Genomic DNA, 24,619 nt, shown 5'->3' on the forward strand with positions numbered 1-24,619 from the left:
CCTGTGAATAAGAACAGCCCACTGTGTCGCAGTTTGATGAGAACTGCAGGTGTGACAGAGGGCAAAACAGAGCGACACACTCAGCAAGCATTTGAAGGCACACAAACAATATCCGGCACTTTCCTGCAGGGTGATGTGGATGTGTGTGTGGATTTATTTGCTTTTCAGACCATAATCCCTGTGAAACAATCAGAAAGGGATCTTTATTTCTCAAATTGAGCCGTTCCACTGCTCTGGAATAAGACTGAAGCCCAGCTCATTACCCTTCGTCCTGTAATCCTGTCTGATAAGGTGCATGAGATACTTTCCTCACTTCTATCCGGTGACTGGTACATCTCATGTAAATCTTCCTGCTGCTTCTTGTCTGTCTCACTGCCCTATATTTGTCGGTGTCCCGTCAATCCATCGTCTCTATCGAGAAAAAAGTAACGCCCAGCAGCTGTCAATGTACTCTCTACGTCTTATCTCTCTGACTTGACCTTTCACTTCAATTTAGGCAGATTTTTGCAGAAATTTGGTTTCACCTTCTCCTTCACCTCTCTGGCTCCAGTACAGCCTGTTTCTGTCTGTATTAGTACCTTTCTCCATGTCCATCCATCTCTTCTTATCAATTTTGTTCCAGTCTTTTAACATGTCTCTGCTCTCTTCTATTTCTTTTGCCTCCGTCTCAAACACAATGTGTCTTTCTGTCCTTCTGCATCTTTCTCCCCATCATTCTCTTTGTGTTTGTGGTGCATAACTGTCTCTCCTGTGTCTATCAGTCTTGCTTACTCTTCCTTTCTCTCTCTCATAAACATGACTCTTTCAGTGTGTCTGCCCTCTTTTCCGCTTTGCAACAGTAAAACTGACAAAAGGAGAATTACGAGCCACCATTTGCCCCACAATTTTAGGCCTGTGTGTACAGATATACATCTCTACAATCACACTCTCTAGGATTTTAGCTGACACGCTCAACCAGGCTGAATTAGAGTGGGCAAAAAGCTGTATAAAGCATTCAGTATCTTGTTAGCAGCATGTATTACTGTAATTAACGGACATTCCCACCTTTAGGTCTAGACACATAAAAACACATAAAAACATAAAGCAGTTTTTCTCCTTCTCAACAACACACTTTTACAATGATTTCAATATATAAGATTCAACTACTTTCTGAAACCAGACTGTCACATGTAGCTGATAATGTTTCACCAGTCTGATAAAATCATCTGCGTAGTCTGTCCCAATCTTCAAAAATACAATTCCATTTCATTTTTGAGGAACATATGTATGCTGCTGCCTGTTCACTTCAGCAAATCACATTTAAGCTGTGTAGAAAAAGTCTATTTGCTTTTCGGTTACACTTCCCCTTCTTCTCATAATGTGCTTTGCTCTTTTCAGCCCACTTGCCGTTTCTGCTCTGAACCTCAACACTAGCTTAAAGGACGTTAGCAAACCATGATGTGATTTTTAATTTTCCTTTTAGTTACATAAACGATGGAGGGTAAAGGGTCATGTTCTGATGAAGGTTTTGCATTAAGACTCGTAAAAGAAAAAGCTAAAAATATGAGTCGGTGTCAGTTCAATTTATGGCACACACTGTATATTCACTGTAGCTAACACATCATTTACGTTCACATAAATCTCCTCTTTCAAGTGACCAGCGGTTAAAGCAATCTGAATTTATCCTTGAGTTGATAAAAAGCTAAAACTTTCCCTTTTGTTTTGTCTCACCCTCCTCCCTCTCTGCCTTTCTGAGCCTTTGTTACTGCTGTTGTTTTTCTCACTACACCCACCACTCTCACTCCAAGATAACTTGTTTCAGGAGTTGTGCATCCCAGACAAGTAATGCCCCATGGTGGATAAATACAGACATTTCAACCCAAGGGTTTCAACTCTCTAAAAATGTGACTAGGAATTAAGAAACAGCCGCAACAACAAAACCCTGTCCTTAAGGAGCCTTTTATCGGACAAATGCTCCATTTAGAACACACTTGATTAGTGTTAGACTGCTTTAAATAGAAACAGACTCATGCATGCACACATGCACAAAACACAGCCTATAGCCATGCTTGCAGCTATCTCATGTTAAATGCATGAAATGTAACTGGTCCATAGCACGATTATTTTTCCTGCTGGTGGACAAGATTTCCTTTACAGTGGCTGAGAGTACATGAGCACTTTTCTTTTTGATTGTCATTCTTTACAATGAAATCACCTCCTTTCCAATGTGCTTTTGCACTCTGCTCTTCCTCTCTATATTGCTTTTAGGTTCAATAGAAATGGATGCTACCTTAAACTGCACTTTCCCCGTCATCAGATATTTAGATGTATAAAGCCACTAAGATGCTCAACACCTTCAACAGAAATGGATTGCTTCAGTAGGTCCTTTCCTTTAGGATCCACCTGGATCACCTTGATGTCAAACGATACGTTGTGTATTCAGGCCCAACACTCCTGCTGCATCATGAAACCATGGCGATCATGTAATTATGTGACACAGTGGCCACTAACAGGAAGAAAGTCCTGCAAAGGGTTGTTTCCCTCCAGTGGCTTACACCTGCGTCACACACCTGGTGAAGTGTCACAGAGTGACTTACACCACGAGATGGTCTTTCATTTGATTAGAAGTTGCTATCACAGGGTTTGAGACAGAGTTAACATAACTTTGAACACATTGGAAATGGTTGATAAAATATATACACTCTTGTGATACACACGTTTATTTGCGTTTTTTAATATGTAAATGAAAGTGTTGCTCCACCTGTGCTCTCTCCACATGTTGATTCTACTTCCGTCTTGTCTCTAGAGCCGCTGTCAGAGGGTTGTACCCAGTGTTGTTAAAAAAGGAAGGGGGTTTGATTAGTTAACAAAAAAAATAATCTAAAAGACATATTGCACACATTGCAAACATCACCTTTATCATCAAAGCAGCGAAATGATTCAGTTATAAAATGTTGAGATGTTAAATTTAGCCCACACATCAAAAAAGTTCCTGACTCCGTTACCGCTCTCACCGAGACAGCTTGCGTCTTCGTAGTCTCAATTTTGTACAAATCAAGATAAGACTGCACATTTTCAAATTGACTTCCCCCCGTGTGTTTTGTAGAGTTCACCTTTCTGTTCAATTGAAACGTTTTTAAAGAATTTGAGAGAAAATGGAAGAGGTTACATTGAAACTCTACTTTCACACCTCCAAACACCACGAGATACTGGTGTTCTTGTGGGATTATCTGTTTTGTTGTGTGAATTTGGAAAAGTTGCACTTTGTATGTGAAGTGGTTGTACTTACTTGTTCTGGTGCTTGGAGCCCTGGAGGTGTGCATGGTACTGCTCGATGGAGTTGAGGACAACACTGCAGACACTGCAGGAGTAACTACTGCGCAGACCTGTAAAGAGACGAACACACAGGTGCAGAGATGACTGAAGGCAGTCTCAATAAGTATAGCTTGTAAAAATCTGTGACTGCCAATATAATCATCCTCATCTAAATCCTCTGCTGCAGCAGCATCAAGGCCAACGTGAGCAACCCCTAACCCTAACTCTCACACAACACCAAATAACTAACCTATTTTTACATTCTGCAGTGCTGAGTAATTTTCCTAATTAGAGTGCATCTGGAAAAAGGTTTGATTATACTGATCATTAGCAGAAAGCCAGTTTCATTTTTAGATTCTTAAATCACTGCCTTCTTCTTCTTCTTTCCTTCCTTTTGAAACTTCAGCAGGGTGTGAAGAATTGGAAAGAATGGGATTAGAAAAAGAACAAGGTTGCGTGCATGTGTAGCACTGTGCACGGCTGAGTCTGCATGCACATTTGTATTGTATTGGTGAATGCCTTCCTGCAATAGCGTGCCTCAGACACAGATGTGAACTAATTAGAGGGTTTGCAGGTGGTCGAGATGAACACCCAAAAATAGATGGATGAGGATGGAGATACACTGATAGAGGTGGAGCGAGGGAAACGAGTGTATTTCTGGCAAAAAACAAGATGTGTATAAAAAGATGGGATGAGGGAGAGGAGATGGAGACATGGGAAAGGATAATGAGTTTTCACGCTGCACAAATGGTGTAGAATTCATGCAAGTGTTAAATGACCTCAGCAGGAAACATGACATGGGCTTTTTTTCCTCTGAAAAAAATACTTTTGACGCTTGTGTTAACTACCACATCGCAACAACACAGATTTTATAATCTTCTCTCTTTCTCGACGGCAGAGAAAGAGGAGGAGGTGCTCTGTGGTGATGAAGATGGGGCAATCAGCAGCATGACATGATTGGCTGCGTATTCTCTGTCAGAGATGCGATGGTGTGCTATTTTCGTTGTCTCCCATTTTGCCCACTGCAGCGCCGTCTCTGCAGAACTTTTACTTCGATCAGAGATGAACAACCTTGATGCTTCAGGGTTGTATGACAAGGCAGTCAAAAATAATTGCTTGAAGCCATTTCCCCTCTCAAAGCCTGTCCATTCAGCGTCCTATTTGTCTGTCCCTTTCTTTTGATCCTTTTTAATTTTTGATGATGAATTCTGGGTGTGGTACCTGATATCAGGAGCTTGTGTGTGTGTTGGTGCCCTTTTCCCTCCTGTCATTACTGTCCTTGAGATTTATGAGTTGCCTCTGTATTTCATCACCTTTTGACCTTCTGTGGCGGTAATTGGAGAAGTGTGTTGGGAGATGAAGTTGTAATACTGTTAGAGGGAGTGGTGGGAGGTCGTTTATACCAGGCAGAAGCTGCATAATGTGGCAGATCCACTCCCTGTTGTCTGTGCCGGTTTCAGGGGTGATTAAGGACAAGCAGTCATTTAAAAAAAAAAAAAAATAGCCACGACTGAATTAGTCGCCTGGAGTAAGCACTGTTTTGTCGTAAATGTTGATATTTGCATCTATTAGAGTGTGAAAGGAGGAGAAAACAGAGAGATAATACATTCAGACTACCAAAATGTCATTACTTCTGTCCTGTCTTAATGAAAAGGCCATTAATTGAAGAAGAGATAATTTGGGGAAAAAAAGGAATGATAAGTCTCTCATTCTCCTTCCTCCGTAATTCTATACTACTGCGAGGATTACACAAAGCGGTCTTTTCTTGTATACACGATTAAGTGTGCTTTATGTGCATGTGTCTGTGTGCGCACACGTGCAGCTGCCCTGCTTTTAGCTGATTGATGCCACCTCCCTGCCGCCCAGCCAAGCAGCACTGACGCTCAATATGCTGCAGTTAGCGTCTGTGCCAGAAATGTTCATGTGCCCCAGACTTTTGAACACACACACTTAAAACATACAGACACGGTCACATGCACTGACACTGTTTTTTTTTGGTAAGTAAAGCAATTCTGGCAAAAGACATCATTGTGCCCTAATCCATGGTAATTACATGCAGGGGAAGTGTGTGTGCTTTGCGAGTGACAGCATGCAGCGTGTTTTTGTGAGGGTGTTCTAAGCCTGGTTAATTACACATCAAGATATGCCAGAGAGAGGGAGAGGGAGAGAGAGAGAGAGAGAGAGAGAGAGAGAGAGAGAGAAAAAAGAGGGGGTGAGATGAGCAGAGGCTGTGGGTGTGGAGCTGTTTGTGGCTGTCCTTTAAGACTCTTCTGGCATTTCTGGCCCCCCTGAAGGAGAAGCCTAAACGCTTGTCAAAAAAAGTAATGAGCTACATTCTGTGCATGTTCCTTTTTAAGAGTCTTGTTGTAAAGAAATTCAACATGATGTATTTTAGCTTAGCCTGAGCTCAAAAAACGTTTATGACCCATTTGGAGCATGATGCTCATAGCTCGTCCCATTAAGATACCCTGCCAAGCTCTAAATGCAGCATCTTTTATTTGTGATTCTCTGGAGGGTATTCAGGTGCAGGGTCAGTGCAGAAGAGAGTGATGCTGTAAATGAACATTGTAGTTTTAAAGGAGGGAGTAATGTGTGAGGTTCAAGAACATTGTCCCAACAGCCAGTGAACATCAAATTACAGATATATACTTTGAGTTTCCTCTGCCCGTCTCTTACAGGACTACTGCAGCCAAGAATCACACATTGTGGATAATGTTCTTCTCCGTGAAGGCAGGATAGTACTTAAAAGGACTTTTACTACCCGAGAGCCTTTGTTCTGTGGTACACTGTAGGTTTACCATGTGCTCTGCAAGATTAAAAAGGACCTGGATCCCAAAAGAAGCCCGTTGAGATGTAATCAAAACCAACAGTCTGCAGCACAGGCCTGACAATGCGTCTCACAGGAATACATCACAAATACTATAACAACGAGGTGCTGAGCTCCGGGTGAGAGAAAGATGAATCCTCATGGAATATTTCAGAGTAAAAATACTTAGAGGGAGACTTAATTGGTTTTGCAGCAATTATAACACAGATTACAAAGTGTGCACCATCTGGTTTTGACTTACAATATTTATATCCAAGTTAAAAAAGAAGAACTTTTTGAGCTTTTGCTTAACATGTTTAGATAACTTTATTCCATTATTCCAGACTCACGATTCAGCAGCATCTCAACATCGCATGTTGTTGTTTTTTTTTCTGTCTCGTACTTAACAACAGTGTTGTCATGATACCAAAACTTTGACATACTCGAGGCTGAAACAATACTTAACACGGAAATGATACTAGTGGGATGTCAACAAGGGCTAATCACATTTTGCAATTCACTCTTTATAACAATCTTAAGTGTCAAAATTATACTAAAAGCCTCCGCTCTCCTTCATCGACACACTTCCAACCCCCCTCCATTCAAGTTTGCACAGAGACAAAAGGATGCTCTGCTCGAGCTGCTGTCGCCTGTGTTTACCGTATGTGTCAGATCTCACACATTCTTCCTTTCATTTCGTATCACATTTCCAATCTGTGCTTTTAACGTTTAATACACAATACGTTATGTATTATAGACCTGCCCAGCACAATGCACGTCTATTATTCTGTGAATAAAAGAGATTCTCGACCCTCAGCACAGTATATCAGTGAGGTATCTTCTCACCAGAACATGAGCTAAAGAAAGTTTTGTTTGGGAGGGTCTTCACTTTTGTACCACAGCAGCAGATGGAGAATCCTCGCATCACTTTATGTATGGTCAGTGTTTCAGACGAGAGTTATTTGACTTATGTCAAAGAATAGCTCATTGTAGCCCATTTTCAGTCGAAACTTTTTAATACTTTTTACACACGTGCTTGTTTAGTTTTTTCTGACTTGGTTCATCTTTAGGTTCTTGTTGTGTGAATCTACAATTCATGTAATAAATCTTGTTTACGCGTGCATGTGCTGTATGTAGGCCTGCTTGTGTGATTGTGTCACAGTGCGTGCTGTCTCGTGGGAGGCGAGGTCAACACTGTCTCAAAACTCAGGCACAGTCATCAATTACACACAATTTTCTCTGCTTTGCTACTTCACCCTCTCCCGGGTCTACACACACCCCCTCACACACACACACAAACACACACACACACACACATAGACACACACACACACAGACACATAGACACAGACACACACACACACACACACACACACACACACACACACTTCACTCCTAGACACTTATCTCACCGCCTCTAATTCTCTCCGGAGAGAGGAGACAGTGTGCCGGCTCCGTCTTGAGGGGTTTCTACTCCTGTCGTGATTTATGTAGAGACACAGCTGAGTCAGGCAGGCGCCATCTCACCTTAGTAACCACCCCCACTAGAATTTTGGTCGCCCACCTCTGTAATCCATCTCCGAGGATTTTGTCTGGCACCTAACTGCTTAAAATAACGTCATTTTCCCCTGTGCCCCGTCTTCACAATTACACCAGAAAAATTCAAGAGGAAGAAACGGTGTCGATATAAATGTCATGGGGATTTTGTGATGTGTTTCGGTTGTGAGTGTGCGAATATGGGGGCAGGAGAGGAGGTGAGACAGAATATAGAAGTGCAACTAAAGGTCAGCATCATCAATGGGACACAAGCAGACAATAGAGCAGGACTGACTGTGGAGCCTCGGTTTGGGGACGCAGGGAATATTGGTGTGTAAATAATTCACCTGTACCTCGAAGGGGGGATAATGAGTATGACAGATGAGACATCGACGCCCATAGTTGTGAACACACACACTTTTACACACAACACAACCGCAGTAGCAATAAACAAGCATGTAAGATGAAGTACAGCTGCAGGAAGGGGATAAAGAAGATAAAGAATGTGAAGAGAAAAGCGTCCAACAAAGGGGGAACAGAGGACAAAAGGACAGATGAATCTGCACTTGGCTTCGACCAACTTCCTCATTTCTCTCTCCTCCTCTCCCTCCTCCCTCTCTGAGCTCAGCTGCAGCCTTGCCCTGACCCTCCCTCTGAGATTGTACCCCACACACCTGTGACTTCACACCTGAAGTGGCGATAAAAGCCAATCAGAAGTGAGAATCTTGCACCAATGGTATAATGTTGAACAAACGAGAGCTGACAATGGAAATGCACTTTCCAGAAGCAAACAAAGATACTGGAACAAAACACATGATTGATGGCACAGTAAGAGATCCCGTCGGCTATGATTACACTTTGGATATCAGTTTGTTGCCTTTGAAAAATATCATAAGCAACATATCCTGCAGTAGGAAATTCAGACTTTAAGTGTTTTTTTACATTTAAAAATTAAACTGAGTTAAATGCTGAGAATTGAAGTCAAATTTCCCTGAAAAACAGCTGAGGTTGTGGGATCTGGGCCACAGTCTGTGCACAGGAGGACGATATCCAACATGACACCTCTTAAAGGCTCTCAGCCAGTGTAGGCGGTAACATGACTCATGCTTTTAATATGATTGGCTTCTTGAGATGATGGTTTGTGTCATGGCACCTGGAGCACAAAGCGAACAGCCCAGCTTTGGCTCACAAAGGATTTGAATGTGTGCGCTGCGATGTCTGCACGCTGCCATGTGTGCGGTATGAGTGTGTCGAACTTGTGAGCAGCAGAGGTGTCGTGTGACGCCGTGTTTGTACGTGTTGATCTGTGTGCAGCAGTGGGATGTTGTTGGACCGTATCACTCGTAGGAACCAGAGAAGGAAAAGCAATTTCTGTTCCAAACACTATAAATAATTTCATTAGAATACCCTTCTGGCAGAAATGTGTCTTCTCACTGCTAAATCTATGTATGAATGTATTTGTGTGGGAGATGAGAGGAATAAAGGGAGAGAGGGAGACAAACATAGTCATTCAAAACCAGGACTTAATGTGGGAACTGTAATTTCATTCTAGATTAACTGATTAATTAGCTTGTGCAAGAAATGGTACCAGCGTAATTGTTTACTTCTGGTTGACCCCTAAGTGTCGCTCTGAGTGGGACTCATGTTTCAGCTGCTGGCAGAATTATAAATGTGTTTATTAAAGGATAAAGCTCACAGTTTCTACTAAAGTGCATGAGTTTGAAAAAAAAAATGGCATTCATACATTGATGAATTAACATGTTAACACACTTTCACTCGCTCCTTCGTGCAGTTACTATCCACTGCACCATCTCTGCAACACACACACACACACACACACACATTAAGTTATTAGCAAGTGAAGCTACATTATTTAACCATGAGCAATGACTCTAGAAGCAGTAATGTAGTTTTGAAGTAGAGGACTTCTCTCCTCCAGAGTCTTCTGTTGGCTATAATCAAGCGGTGTTAGTTTAAACCCTGAACACAGCCAATGCTGAGACAGCAGATGCAGAGGACTTGGAGGGTCAGGAGACGATTGGAGACGTTTCTGATTGGTAGAAGATTCCCTCTAGAGGATATGAATGTGATGGCTTTTACATGTTTAAACATATAGCCCAATTTTGGACTTCGCAATCGTCATATTTCACAGCGGGCCTCTTAGATTTTTTATTCAACTCCCACAATTCTCTCAATCCACTTGAGTCTGAACAGCTGCTGAGTCAGCTGACATGGTTCATAGGGTTTAGTGACTAAAGCAGGCACTACAAACGTCCCCAAACACCAGATCAACCAATATAAAAATGTAATTGCGGCAACAGGTTTCAACCTGTAGAGGACATTGGATATGTCGACCTTGTTAAATTTAATATTGATAACTAAAACTACTTAACACCCATATACTATGATTTACAGCAGGGTTTAGTTACTTTTAAAGCTAAACATGCTATAAACAGCTGCAGTGACTTTCTTTTTCACACTTAAACGTCACAGTGCTTGGTTACAAGTCTGAAAGCTACGTAAGCTACGCTGTAACAGAATGAAATTCCCCACTGAGATGCCTTTGACCTCAGACAACCCCATGAAGAGGTGTTACTTATAATAGCATAATGGTCAAAGTTGGGCACAGTTAATCAAAATTTGAACTTATCAAAAAATGTAACATCCATTAATGAAGACGCAATCCACTTTTTGACGAATCACCGACCCTGACGAGAAGCAGGCCTTCTCATTATCACCGTTATTCACACATCTGTATCACTCATGCCATACCTCGCAACAACCAGAGCCAACCAACACCCAATTTATGCATCTGTCAGATGAAGATGAAGTCTTTATGATTCATTTTTATTACCTTCTGAAGGTCTAATGTACTCTTTCAGTCACAATATTGATCTATCCAAAACAGTCCTGCTGCATCAATGAGAATTCCCCAGAGCAGAATCCAGTAAAGACTTAATCCAAACACGCTACACCCAAGATCCACAGATTGATTTGAAATCAAAGTCACTGTTCCTAATTTTCAACTCTGTAATAATTCATGAACTCTGACCTTTTGACTGAAACCTCGCTTGACCTAGTTAGACTTTTCCTTCACTGGTTCTATGCTACTATAGCCAATGGCAGCCTGAGTAGTAGCTATAATGATGGCCCTCCAACTGAACTATAAAACTTTATAATTCTGCACCATAATTAAATCATCAGGACATATTCCAACCATCTGTTGGGCGGTCATTGTTTATGGTATATATTACCAGTGGGACAGTAAAAGGGGGTTTGTGTAGAGAGAAACTCTTTAATGGAGTAAAATAAGGTTCAAGGACAAATGATTCACATGAATGATTTATAACCCTTTTTAGTCCTAATGTATAATAAGCTTATTATACACACATCTCAATGATTCAAGTTATAACTGTGAATATCTGTTGGGGGTCCTAAATCAGCAAACTTGGGTGTCAAATATGGGTCAATGTTTGTATCAGTCATGTATTGGAAAACCATGACTTTAAAGTGCATTTGGTGTAAGTGCAGCTTTTTATTTCTTCTTCTCTGCTGTTTTAATGTAGGAGTTTCATGGTTGCATGCTAACACACACCAACATACACTAATGCGCACACACACACACACACACACACACACACACACACACACACACACACACACACACACACACAGACACACACGCAGTCTTCCCTGCGTGTCCTGTGGACATGTCACGGCCTGTTGGCTATAAATGGGACAACAATCAACAACTTAACCTTCATAATGCTATCGAACAGCCTGGACGCTCTCTGCCTTTTCTTGTCTGACTTCCTGTCCGGGTTGTTATTTTCTGTCTAGTTTGAAGCGTGCCTACATCATATTTGAAATGAAGTAGAGCATAGTAGTGCTGGTGGAACAGAAGAGGCATAGTGCTCGGCGCTGACAAGTGCACAAGGAGTACGTGGATATTATCGTAACATGTGACGCTGGGCAACCAGTGCACGCGTATATTTTATTCACTTTCCTGATGTATAAAAATGATCAGTTCTGTGACTTGAATCTGTGATCCCATCTGTAGGAACATTACACTTTCACTTCAATTAAATTCCAAAAACGTTTTGTCCTCGGGGGGCAATTCAAATGATCTCAGTGAAATGTCATGAAAAAGACACAATTGAATTTTTGGGCTGGTAAAAAAAAAAAAATGCGCTTGGTCAAAGGATTTTTTCATCTACCTACCAACATGGCTCTGAAGTAAACATTTAATTTTGGAAGCTGCATATGTTGCATATATCTCCAATATGATCCCCCTTATCCCCTTTCCTCGTTCAAAGTCCTAACATTCCCCCTGCCTTACACTTGCCACTAAACTTGTGTCATGTTTACGGCCAAGTCGCTGACCTGTGCTCTCCGTGGCATCCAGACTGCCCGCTAGCTGCTCCAGGAGACGTGCTCTGGCCGCGTTCCTTCGGTGCTTCTTGCCCTCGTAGTGCTGCTGGGCCATCAGCGGGTTGTTGAACCAGGCTCCGCACAGGCAGCAGTACTTCCCTGCTTCTCTCCCGCCGTTACCTCCTACCACCCCCATGGGCCAGGGCAAGGCGGTGGGAGGAGGGGGGCATGCAGTAGGGTCTGGAGGGACCGGTGTGGACGGAGAGGAGTCTGTACAGAAAGAAGGTAGAGACAAGAGGTGAGCGGTGACAGATAGCAGTAGGATTGAGAAGAATGAAGGAGCATATTAACATAAATTCAAATGCAAATTGAGTGTAAAGGCGAATAATATATTTTCATGAAATTACATTAACATAAAAAAAACACTTTTACTCTCTCAGCCAAATGTGAAATCTCACATGGATTCTGACACACAAATATGCATTGTTATTAAAAAGACACCCGTTCAGATCTGACAGAGCAAAGAGCAATCAGACTTCCTCCTCTCCTCTCCTCCTTCACTTCCTCTTACTCCAAGAGAATGACAAAAAATGGAAGACTTCCAGGTGACCTGCTACTCGTGACATGACACTGGTTACCATGGTGATTGCCCATTTATAGCCAACAGGCCCTGACATGTCCACAGGACACGCAGGGAAGACTGCGTGTGTGCGTGTGTCTGTACGTGTGTGTGTGTGTGTGTCTGTGTCTGTGTGTGTGTTTGGGTGGTGGATTGAAGGCATAATCCACGCTTGAGAAAATGTGTGAAGGCTTACGTGAATGTGTGCATGGATGAAGCTCTAGAAAAGGTATCTTCTGTACTGTATGTGTTAAGAATGTGAATTTGATCACAGGGGGTGTTGGGTCCACAGCAAAAACTGTGAGAATGCCAGATGGCTTGTCCAAATGTGACAATTTTCTATCTACACGTGTCAAAGACTCTACACCACAATAATGCACGTTTAAACATTTTATATCACCAACAAAAGCAACACTCACACATGCTTAAAGCCCAAATGAATCACCTCTTTCACAACCATCAGCTCACTCAAACCACTTGAAGCACACATGCATTGTTGAGCACTGACCTGAAGTGTGTTAATTTATAGTTCTATTTTGTTTGCCTCTGTTGACTACTACCGCTGCGATCTGATTGGTTGCTCATACCTTGATGTGTCTTTGGGCTCTGTTCACATAGTTACCGTATCTATGGCTGTGTCTCGGCTCATCTCACCAACCACACCCACTCACATTCCCCTCTACTGGTGTTTGTCTACGCCTCACCATCATCTCACTTACAAAAACGTAGCCTTGTAATTCTCCTAATGTCATTTTATCTTTCTAAAGACAAGGCTAAAATCTCTGCTGGTGTGTGTGTGTGTGTGTGTGTGTCTGTGTGTGTGTGTGTCTGTGTGTGCGTGTCCTTGCATGAGTGAAGCTTGTGAGCTCTGGCAGCTCTGTGGAGCATCACGTGCCGAGCAGCAACAGGGAGAGATCCTCCAATGCATTCTTCCTCCTCCATCCCTTGTTTTCCCACCCTTTCTTTTCCCATGACTGTGATCTATGCACACTGGAGCAGAAGTAAGTGTTTTTCACGGAGCGGGGCACAGCTAGTATGCGTGTGTGTGCGAAAAGAGGAGGGAACACAGGTACAATCTCTGCTCTCAGTCTCTCTGGGGTTTTCACAAACGTATACGGCCTTTGCTTTCAGAGTCCTCGCTCCGTGTATTTCTGTGTCTGCTTGAATCCATGTGTCCTTACAAGCAAGTGTGCAAACGTGCAGGCATCAGTCATGCTGCTTTTGTGTGTTTCCGTGCCCATGTACACACAAGCCTGTCAGATTTGCTGTGCGTCTTCCGTGAAGCTCTCATCTCCGAGTGCTCGTGAAGGCTACTTTTGACTTTAATCGCTCCTGAAATCTTTTCTTCTCTCCCAGGTCACTCTTCCTCTCTTTTCCTACTCTCGTACTTTTGTTCCGTTTCCTCCAGGTCCCTCTGTCACTAAAAATGCCGGAAATTCACCACAGCCGCTGTTCAGCCGTGATGCTTTTTCTAAAAAAGTAGGCCAAAGTTTAGCAAAAGTCACTCAAGGGCTTGATTATAACACTCCCATTTTGTCAAGATTGCGTGTTTATGGCTCTTTGATTTTTCACTTTGAATCCAATTTGAATCACATTATGTAAAGCTCCCCTTGGGTCGTCACACCAGCGTTGACAGAAAAAACCCACACATCTTAAACAATCACGAGAATAAGTAAAATCCTTTTTTTTCTGCTGTCTTGATATGTTAAGGTGACTTTTTATTAATCAAGATACCTTCATGAATATACAGTATGGCTATCTCTTCGCTTCACCTTCAAAGATTTACTTCTGTGGCCTCGGGCATGTTAGTATTTTCAGACGTTTTTTCCTCTCTGATATTCAGGCTAGACATTTTGACTGAAGCATGACTAAAGCTTTCCAAATCCACTCTAGATAGAATATGTGCTTTGAACTAAAAATATTCTCGTTTCAGAGATACATGGCTCAGAATGGAAATGTCTGGATCACTCGGATGTATGCCAGCAGAGGTGAGAGGGAGTTTTACAACATTGTTAATTACCTTGATCATCATTGAGTACAGGCTGTGTGTACAAACATCATAATTGGAATCCAATAGAGGTATTGATCAGCCAGTGCTCAGGAGTCGACCACTAAAGTACCAGTTTATTATCAGAAAATTGACGGATTGGATGCTTCAAGCTTTCACTTTTAAGGCTGACTTGGAGGTAGGCCGACATACAAAGAGCAACTTGATCAAATAATCCGTTTAATACGCTATTCTCTTTGTTTCCAAAATCCAACTGTCTGCTAGCTATCGACTGCTGTGCTCAAGGCAGTTCTTACAACAGGGAAAATAAACTTGAACAAGTTTTTTGTAAGGTTAAAGAAAGAAACACTCCATCTGTTTTTAGATAATGAATGGATATGAGCATTAAGAAGGCAGGGATCAGTCGGAAGAATAGAAAAACTATGATCCCGACGCTCAGCCATTTGGCCAGACAAACTGAAGAGAAGCTAAAGTTTCCAAAAAATGCAGGGGAAGTAACTTTTAATTTTACTCTCGTAAAGGTTTTCAAGCACCTTCTCCAACACTGCAAACATTGCTCTGTTTAACCTAACTTGTTTATGCACATGCATTAACTATTCAGTAAGTACACAAGTTAGATTTATGTAATCAGAACAGTGGGCTCTGCATTTATTTTCCATTATTTATCAGTCCTTGTAACCTTTCAAAGCACTGCTTTAAGTGCAATTAGAGCAAAGAGGTTAACATTAGACTTTCTCAATAAAGCCTAAATCTTTGTAATACCGCTCATTAACATGTTTATGATTGATACAGTACAACAAGCAGTAACTGTTCAATACTAAACTTTATTAATGATCTCAATACTGAGATACTGGATGCAGATTTTCCATTAAACTGTTTGATAACTTGAAAGACTGCTGAATGGGAAAAAATGTCAACAGACTTTTAATGTCTGGCAGCAAAAAAAACTTCAATCTGGAGTCATTGAGCCCTCTTCTTCCTCTGACCCTTCTGCTTTGTGTCTAATACTTCACCTCTATCAAGCTTTCTTTCCGCTGTGTCAAGCATTTTCCTCAATATTTCTACTTATTAAATCATGGATTCAGCAGCATGCATACTTGATGTGTTTGATCTTGTTGCTAAACTCAAACCCAGTTAGAGACTGAAGACGTGACATCTACCTGTGTTTGCAGGGCTGGTCATGGCTGAGGGCAGGTTGGGCGGCTCCCCCAGCACCAGGCGGACTCTCTTGGCGTGGGTTTTGCCCTGGTAGTGTGACTGGGCCACGATGGCTGAGGTGAAGAACATGTTACACAAGGTACAGCACTTGTTTCTGTCCACCTCTGTCTCTGCACAGTCCTGCGGGAAAAAAAAGAGGGGAAGGGGAGTGTTTAAAAAAAGAGGGGGGGGGGGCAGAGTGATGGATGGAGAGAGTTTTATGATAGAAAAATGGATCACAGTGGGGGAAAGGGTGAGCGAGGTGAGAAAGGAAAAAGAAATTAGTGGAGGTGAAGACAGGAGTGGTGTGAAAAGAGAGACGGGGAGAGTTGAAGGTGAGAAAAGAAGCAGTGTGAGATGAAAAATAGAAGGATGTACACTTTGCACTGACCCCTGAGCTTTGTCTTTTTCTCTCCAACACACACACACACACACACACACACACACACACACACACACACAAAAGCAAAGAGAGGGCTGATCAAATATTCATCTGTCTCTCTGGGCTGAGGCTGTGGCTTGGCCCTTTCACCGCTGCTGGTTCATTACTAATGATGAGGGGTGCAGAGGGAACACAAACACAGAAGACCAACTGCCTGATGGACACAAATATACAAACACACCCACACATGCACACACACTCACAGATGCAAATACAGGATCCCACACGAAGCGGATTAGTTAAGTAAACACAACTATAATTTGAGACTTTTAAGAAATTGTTCAAAATTGTTATTAATGACTGCTTGAAATGTTTTAATAATAACACTCTGCCTCAACAGGAGCAAAATGTTAGAATTCTTGTTGTCCATTAAATCACCTCAGTCCATCAACATAGTGGGAGCACTCGTTTGGTTATGTCTGTTATTGCAGTAATCTTATGTAAACAAAAATGACAGCGTCACACAAAGACATGAAACGGAGGAGAAACCGGCGCACTGCGTGACGTTATAACTCAAAACTCTGTTTCCATAAACACCTTAAAAGGAGTTTCTTCACCCTGGAGGGAGTTTTCCAAAAGGTGTGTTCTTAATGATCTAAAACGTGGTTTGGGTGTCTACGAAAGGACAATATGCAGAAACAAACCCGCCTACATGTGGACTGGGCCAAAGAGGATGAAGATCTAAATAGAGAAACAGAGACACTTAGTCCGGCATTTTTTTCATTCATTTGACTTAAACCAATATTTTATTATGCTAAGCAAGCTGGGTCATTTTTCTCCTTGTGTAATATGTGGTAGCTGTAAAGTTTTAAAGTTAGAGTACAAAATGACCCCAAAGTGGCCCTCAGATAGAACTCGAATCTCAGACCCCTTTTTTCTCTGAGTTTCTTATATTGCCCTGGATTGGTTTACTTCATACTGAGGGGAAGTCACTGGCGTAGATCAGCTGATAGAGCAGCAGTCCATGTTAAAGAGTTCTCGTCACACTGGTCACAGGTTCAACAGCCTGGTTCTATTAAATACATGTCATCCTCTGTTCCTGTCTATCTTTAACTGTCCTATCAAATAAAGGCAAAACATAGATGTGTCTGCATGAGGCTGAATTGACAAAGCAACAGCATTTGACACATTTGTCTGTATTTTGTGGAGCGTCGGCCCCTGTATAGAGTATGAGCTTCATTTACAGCATTTTTTTCGACAGTTTTTAAACTGAGTTAAGAAGTGAGAATGGAGTCGGTGTTAAGAAAAAAGATGAAAGCTGCACATGCAGGGAGATATCTGTTAAACATGGTAATAAAAGCACAATTGTTGTCTGTTGAATGCGGATGGTTTTCTTTTTCCCCGTAGAAACCCAATCCCTGCTGAAACGCCAGTGGATGATACCACTTCTATTAAAAACAGAAACCTTAACACCTAAATCCAGTTATAGATAGAGACTTGCAAAAAGCACATGACCTAAACACTATCCAACACCTTAACGAGGAATAAGGAACGTAACTGAGCTACCCCTCTCGTTTGCTCTTGTGGCTGAATGGGAGCAAATTAGAGGTTGTCATAGGAACATGTCAGCAGTTATAAAGCTATATCTTTCTTACAATCCAATCGGATGTGATATTCAGCTGCCTACATACCTTTAAATGAATGAAGACTTGGTCGGTATAAAAAAAGTCCCCATATTTCAGTACAATCTTGTGAATTTGACACAGTTTCTCTTTTTTCCTTGCTAATATTGATACTCATCAAGGCATTTTTTCTGTCTGTCTCTGAAGTCTGTTTCAATTTGTTGCACATCTCTTCTCCCTCCTTTTCTTTTCTTTCTTGCATTTTGTCCCTCTTTTCACACCAGTGCTCTCTCGAGTTCTGGTGTCAAGTCTTGTTGGAGGAGCAAAACCTCAGTCTGGGCGAGAGAGAAGACAATAATAGAAAAACGTCTGCGCCACTATATCTGAGTGTGTGTGGATGTGGCGTGCGCATCTGTGGGTGCATGTGTGTAAATGTGTGTGTCTCATGTCAACCCTGGTTAGCATCACGGACAGTGGATGTGAGAGTTAAGGACACCTTTACCTTCCAGGCGTAGCTTTGTCTCTCGGCTGCCCAGTCTCTCCCTCTTTCTCTTTTCTCTTTCTCTCCTTTTTTCCTCCCTCGCTCTATTCTTCTCATTTGTTTTTGTCTTTTTGCTTTCACTCAGAGCACTTTTTCTCTCTCCTTCTACATCCTTGCGTCCTCCCTCCCCCTCTGGGCATCAGTCTCAGTGACTCTGTGTGTAGTGGGATGAAATATTTATCTGTATTGGCAGGCCCTCGCCACCCCCTAACCTCCTCCCTCCCTCACCGCCTCGCCTCCTCTCCTCCCCTGTGTCTGTCCATGCTGTGATCATGTTAAAGGCTTTCTCTGAACTGTCCCGTCGTCCCCCCTCCATCTCCACCAGTAACTCAGTTTCCTTCTCCTTCTCAGCTGGTATCAAATCATTTTTCTTTCCTTCAGAACAGCATGAAGAATTTCTCTAGAGATTTTCTGATGTCAGTTTTTTCTTACTGATTCTAAAACCTGAATTTGCAAATGGGCTGATGGGCTCATACAGATGTGTCCTTATTTAGATGGGATACAGATGTCCCCATTTTTTATCATTTCTAGCTCACAGAATGTCAAACAAAAAAAAATCATTTTATTTTTGTTTGACGGACAAGAAGGAAAACTAAATCAATGAATCTTGGATTAAAGAGCAAGTCCATATAAAGAAGATTTGTCTCTCATCTCTCTCCCTTACGTCTGCTTAATAAATAAATGTTGTTCCTGGTATTGAATAACCATTCAGTGTGTTTTGGTTAAAACTCCTGGGTGCAATGAAGTGCCAGAGGTTTGCTAAAAGAATACAAGCAGAGCGCCTTCAGACAAGCTCTGGTAATGTAGGATGTGCTGTCTGCCAAAGAATTGGAGAAACACCTTTTTTTTTTTTTTTTACTTGACACTGCCTTACTTATTGATACATTCTCAACAAGCTCTGCACCATTGTTGTTTGTTTAAGATCGTGATATTTCTTATTCATGTTACAGAAATCAGGTCTCAGGTCAGGATTCCTTTGACTTGAGACTGCACTCGGCTCAGCGCTGAGGGGAAGAAGCCTAAACGTCAGAGAAATTCCAGTAAGAAAAGTTGGATCCCAGACAGTCAGGACAGGTGGCTTTCTGGTATATATATATACTCAACAAAAATATAAACGCAACACTTTTGTTTTTGCTCCCATTTGTCATGAGATGGACTCAAAGATCTAAAATTCATTCCAGATACACAATATTACCATTTCTCTCAAACATTGTTCATAAATCTGTCTAAATGTGTGATAGTGAGCACTTTTGCTTTGCTGAGACAATCCATCCCACCTCACAGGTGTGCCACATCAAGATGCTCATCAGACACCATGATTAGTGCATAGGTGTACCTTAGACTGTCCACAATAAAAGGCCACCCTGAAATGTGCAGTTTTTGCTTTATTGAGGGTCTGGGGACTCAGAACCAGTCAGTATCTGGTGTGACCACCATTTGCCTCATGCAGTGCAACACATCTTCTTCGCATAGAGTTTATCAGATTGTCAATTGTGGCCTGTGGAATGTTGGTCCACTCCTCTTCAATGGCTGTGCGAAGTTGCTGGATATTAGTGGGAACTGGTACGCGCTGTCGTATACGCCGGTCAAGCACATCCCAAACATGCTCAATGGGTGACATGTCCGGTGAGTATGCTGGCCATGCAAGAACTGGGACATTTTCAGCTTCCAAGAATTGTGTACAGATCCTTGCAACATGGGGCCGTGCATTATCTTGCTGAAACATGAGGTGATGTTCATGGATGTATGGCACAACAATGGGCCTCAGGATCTCATCACGGTATCTCTGTGCATTCAAAATGCCATCAATAAAATGCACCTGTGTTCTTCGTCCATAACAGATGCCTGCCCATACCATAACCCCACCACCACCATGGGCCACTCGATCCACAACATTGACATCAGCAAAGCGCTCACCCACACGACGCCACACACGCTGTCTGCCATCTGCCCTGAACAATGTAAACCGAGATTCATCCGTGAAGAGAACACCTCTCCAACGTGCCAGACGCCATCGAATGTGAGCATTTGCCCACTCAAGTCTGTTACGGCGACGATCTGGAGTCAGGTTAAGACCCCGATGAGGACGACGAGCATGCAGTTGAGCTTCCCTGAGACGGTTTCTGACAGTTTGTGCAGAAATTCTTTGGTTATGCAAACCAATTGTTTCAGCAGCTGTCTGAGTAGCTGGTCTCAGACGATCTTGGAGGTGAACCTGCTGGATGTGGAGGTCCTGGGCTGGTGTGGTTACACGTGGTCTGCGGTTGTGAGGCCGGTTGGATGTACTGCCATATTCTCTGAAACGCCTTTGGAGACGGCTTATGGTGGAGAAATGAACATTCAATGCCCGAGCAACAGATCTGGTTGACATTCCTGCTGTCAGCATGCCAATTGCACGCTCCCTCAATGCTTGCGCCATCTGTGGCATTTTGCTGTGAGACAAAACTGCACATTTCAGAGTGGCCTTTTATTGTGGACAGTCTAAGGTACACCTATGCACTAATCATGGTGTCTGATGAGCATCTTGATGTGGCACACCTGTGAGGTGGGATGGATTGTCTCAGCAAAGCAAAAGTGCTCACTATCACACATTTAGACAGATTTATGAACAATGTTTGAGAGAAATGGTAATATTGTGTATCTGGAATGAATTTTAGATCTTTGAGTCCATCTCATGACAAATGGGAGCAAAAACAAAAGTGTTGCGTTTATATTTTTGTTGAGTGTATATAGTACAAGCAGAATGTGCTACCACACAGGAATTTATTCTGTCTGTTGTGGTGTCCTGATGTTGCTTATTCATGTTACGAAAAGTTCCATGACATTTGCTTCAACACAAAGAGACTTCACAATCAGTTCTCCCATGCATTCTGTCTTGGAGTGGTGAAATGAATGTGTTTTCTTAGAGGCTGATGAATACCAGCATTTGATTGGTGCATAGATTAATCCATACTCATTAATCCATACCATATTTTGGGCAATATCGGAATCTTGGAGGTCATAGAGTAATAGAAGTCACACTGTATATGCAAGTGTGGGTTTGTTGCTTGTAAAATGTACCATATTTCTTAATACTTTATTCATGATTGCATCATGGTAGATGCAGCGCTTATGAAGAATAGTCTCATTTCCTCTTCACCTACTTATATTCCCTCTGCTCGCTCATTACCATCTCTCCATGTTCTGATCTCCCTCCTCCCTAATGCCTACTTTCTTTTCTTCCTCTTCCTCACTATTCATCCAATTGTCCTCTTCCTCCACTTCCCCCACTCGCCTTCTTTGTCTACATCTCCCCAATCATGGGCAGCACTGCCGAGGTCTCGTTCAACCACAATCCTGTATCACCAGGAAGAGGAATATCATAAACTGTATGGATTTGACTCAGGACAAAGAGATCGGGGATGATTCTCTGTCGCAGCCTGCAGTGGCCTCACGTGTCAAAACACGCCAAAAGGTAGAGAAGCAGTCGACGCAGATGGGACTGAAACTGAAAGATGAGGCAACGCATAGCCTGTCGCTCGGTGACTGATGTTACACCAGGGATTGTAGTGACAGTGCATGGAAAGTTTTCAACAATCAGAACTCAGAAGTGTGTGTGGGTGACTGACACATGAATAATTGTCATCTCATTACAGCTGCCACTCTGCTGAACCACTTAAAACAACAAACAGCGTCTCTGACTCGCTGTTTTTCCTTTTGCGTCTGTCTCCGCTGAAAGTCATCAACCTTTCTGTTTCTTCATTTTTGATTTCCAGACTTCTAACGTGGCTCATTTCAATATCTTCTCGGTGTTTCGTCTCTACCTGTCGCACCTCACACATCTGTTGAGAATGATTTGCATGCGACCTAATTGCTGAGAATGTTTCTGTTTTTGTGCGCGCATGTTTGCCTGTTTATCCATTCGCTGACAGTGACGTCTGTATCGCACAATATTTTGTGTTTGGGTGGCTTCATCCTGCTCATGCACCTAACAATAGACTCCTAATTAGCTGTGTTAATCTTCCTCTCCTTCTGTTTCGCTTTCTCTCTGCTCCTCCTTTCTTCTGCCTCCTGCTTGGTGTCGAGGGGCTGTGGGAAACATTGCTAAATATACACATGGAGAAGCACAGGGATACAGACAATCTCATTTGGAGTTTGAAGAAGCGCTGTAAGTGTATATTGAAATGAGCGATGGTGCAAATATAGCATTAAAGGAGAATAAAAGGCGAGGGAAAATAGCACTTTGGTATCTCTTGCCCTTTTCACAAGTGAAGAAGAGAGAGAGAGCACGGTGGAGAAAAACGGATAAAGTCCCCCTCCCCTTTCATCTGGGAGCACCTTTACGACCTACTTTCTCCTGTGTTTGCTCTATAACAAACACTTCCACACTAAAACACACACACACATCACAGCATTGCAATTCTTTTCTGCTGTTCCCGTTGGACTGCACCATGTCAATCTGTGCAGGAACAACGGGGGGGGAAAAAGCTGAGATGAAGTGCAGATAAAGATGCGCAAAACGTCCCTTGTGAGGAAGAAAAAAAAAAACACAGATGAAAGATATGAAAGAAGAAAAGTTCATCCAAAATTGAATGTCGAGAATTTTGTCTCTGTAGAATGCTTCATCTTAAATCAGTTTTTCTGGGATTGTCAGATAATCTGTGTCACAACGCTGTGTGAAAGGTTATGAAGAAAATGCTAGCTGGGGCGCTCACGGTACAGTACAGTATGTGTGTGTAGGAGCACATGGTCTTTTTCTGGGTATTCAGTGTCCCGTATGAGGTGAAAGCCAGGAGGGGCTGAGTCATTTCTTTCTCACTCAGGGAGACAGATGGAGACGCAGGTGTATTTTTTGTACAATACATGTTTGGAAAGCCCACATCTCTTAAATTGAAATGCCTACAGTATTTAACACACAGGGTCGTATGTGTATCCCCTTTTTTTCCACAACCTGTTGTTTAGCTTTTGTGAAGAACCAATCAGTTAGCTGCTTTAATTGATTCACAATCTATGGAAAGTATAAATTTGGAATTGCTTTGCGACAGCATTTGTCATGAAAATGGTCTTTTCTTTGAGAATATGTTTTGAGAATAAAAAGCCAGCGACTGGCAAAGTAAAGGACTTGTTATCAAAAGGCATCAGTATGAGTTTAAGAAATCACCAGTGACATGATTGTGATTGACTATTTCTACAAAGTCAATCCTAATAGTATTCCCACAGGGGGGCTCCAAAATAGAAACCACAAGCTGCTCGCAGGAGCTTTAATATAAGGAAAATCTGACCTCCATATCTGCCTCTGCCAGTAGCAGCACTGTTACTTCTCTCTCCAGGAGATACTGTAAAAGATGTCCGCTGACAGTTTTTTTCCCCATATTAAATAGACCCTTTTAAGTGCTGAAATCTAATCCAAATAAAGAAGGGTCAGGACTTCTGATATCAGCTTTACTGCGGCGATCTCACTCGTCTTTTCGAGGGTACACTTTCCAGGTCTACAGCTGATTAAGGCCAAGACAGGTTCATATTTTCTTGGTGATATTTCTATGAATAAAAGTGTATGCTTAGCAAACGGAGCCATTTCATAAACAACCCCAAAACAAAACACAGTAACTACCGAGGAAAGTGGAATACAGTAGCTGCAAGCCGACTTCCATAACCTGACAAAATAAAGCACCAGGGCTCTGACGTTGTCAGTGCTACCAGAGAAAGGCCCTAAAAGTTAGCAAAGATTCCCACTTTTAAAAGACAATAGCATATCATTTTGCCATTTACTCTTTTGCTTCCTGAAGCTAGTTGTTTTCCAGCATACCCTGGCACTTGTTTGTTACTTTGGATAAAAAAGGGGACTGACGTTATATCCTGGACTGGTTTTCAAAGTTTCGGCTCATAAAATAATCATGCAGAGACACACACACACACACACACACACACACACACACACACACACACACACACACACACACACACACACACACACACACACACACACACACACACACACACACACACACACACACACACACACACACACACACACACACACACACACACACACACACACTTTGGATACACATGGAAAAGGGAAATGTTGCGTGTGCCGAGCCTTGAGGCACAAAACATGTGACTGTGAACTGTATGGGGACGACCACATCAGCAGACTCAAGGACCTTCAGCTTCCTAAAACATAAAAAGACAGACAGTTGGTATCACAAACCAACAAAGCACATCTATCTTTCATCACACGTGGCGTCAACACGGCTCTGCTGC

At 42.3% G+C, this 24,619-nt stretch overlaps 1 protein-coding gene across 2 annotated transcripts in view; it reads right to left on the bottom strand.

The window, feature by feature from the left end:
- LOC306836053 (zinc finger matrin-type protein 4) overlaps nt 1-24,619 on the bottom strand; it is a 55,937-nt gene that overhangs the window by 9,871 nt on the left and 21,447 nt on the right. Inside the window, exons 4-7 of one of the 2 annotated variants that reach the window (XM_079362957.1) lie at nt 15,795-15,972; nt 12,020-12,277; nt 3,269-3,365; nt 2,741-2,790 (exon numbers count right to left, since the gene is read on the bottom strand). In XM_079362957.1, the coding sequence (XP_079219083.1) occupies nt 2,741-2,790; nt 3,269-3,365; nt 12,020-12,277; nt 15,795-15,972 (583 nt within the window). The remainder of the gene's footprint in view (nt 1-2,740; nt 2,791-3,268; nt 3,366-12,019; nt 12,278-15,794; nt 15,973-24,619) is intronic. The other variant, XM_079362956.1, reaches the window with a different exon arrangement.

The sequence above is a fragment of the Symphodus melops genome, assembly GCF_947650265.1.
Source record: "Symphodus melops genome assembly, chromosome: 15".
Classification (NCBI taxonomy): domain Eukaryota; kingdom Metazoa; phylum Chordata; class Actinopteri; order Labriformes; family Labridae; genus Symphodus; species Symphodus melops.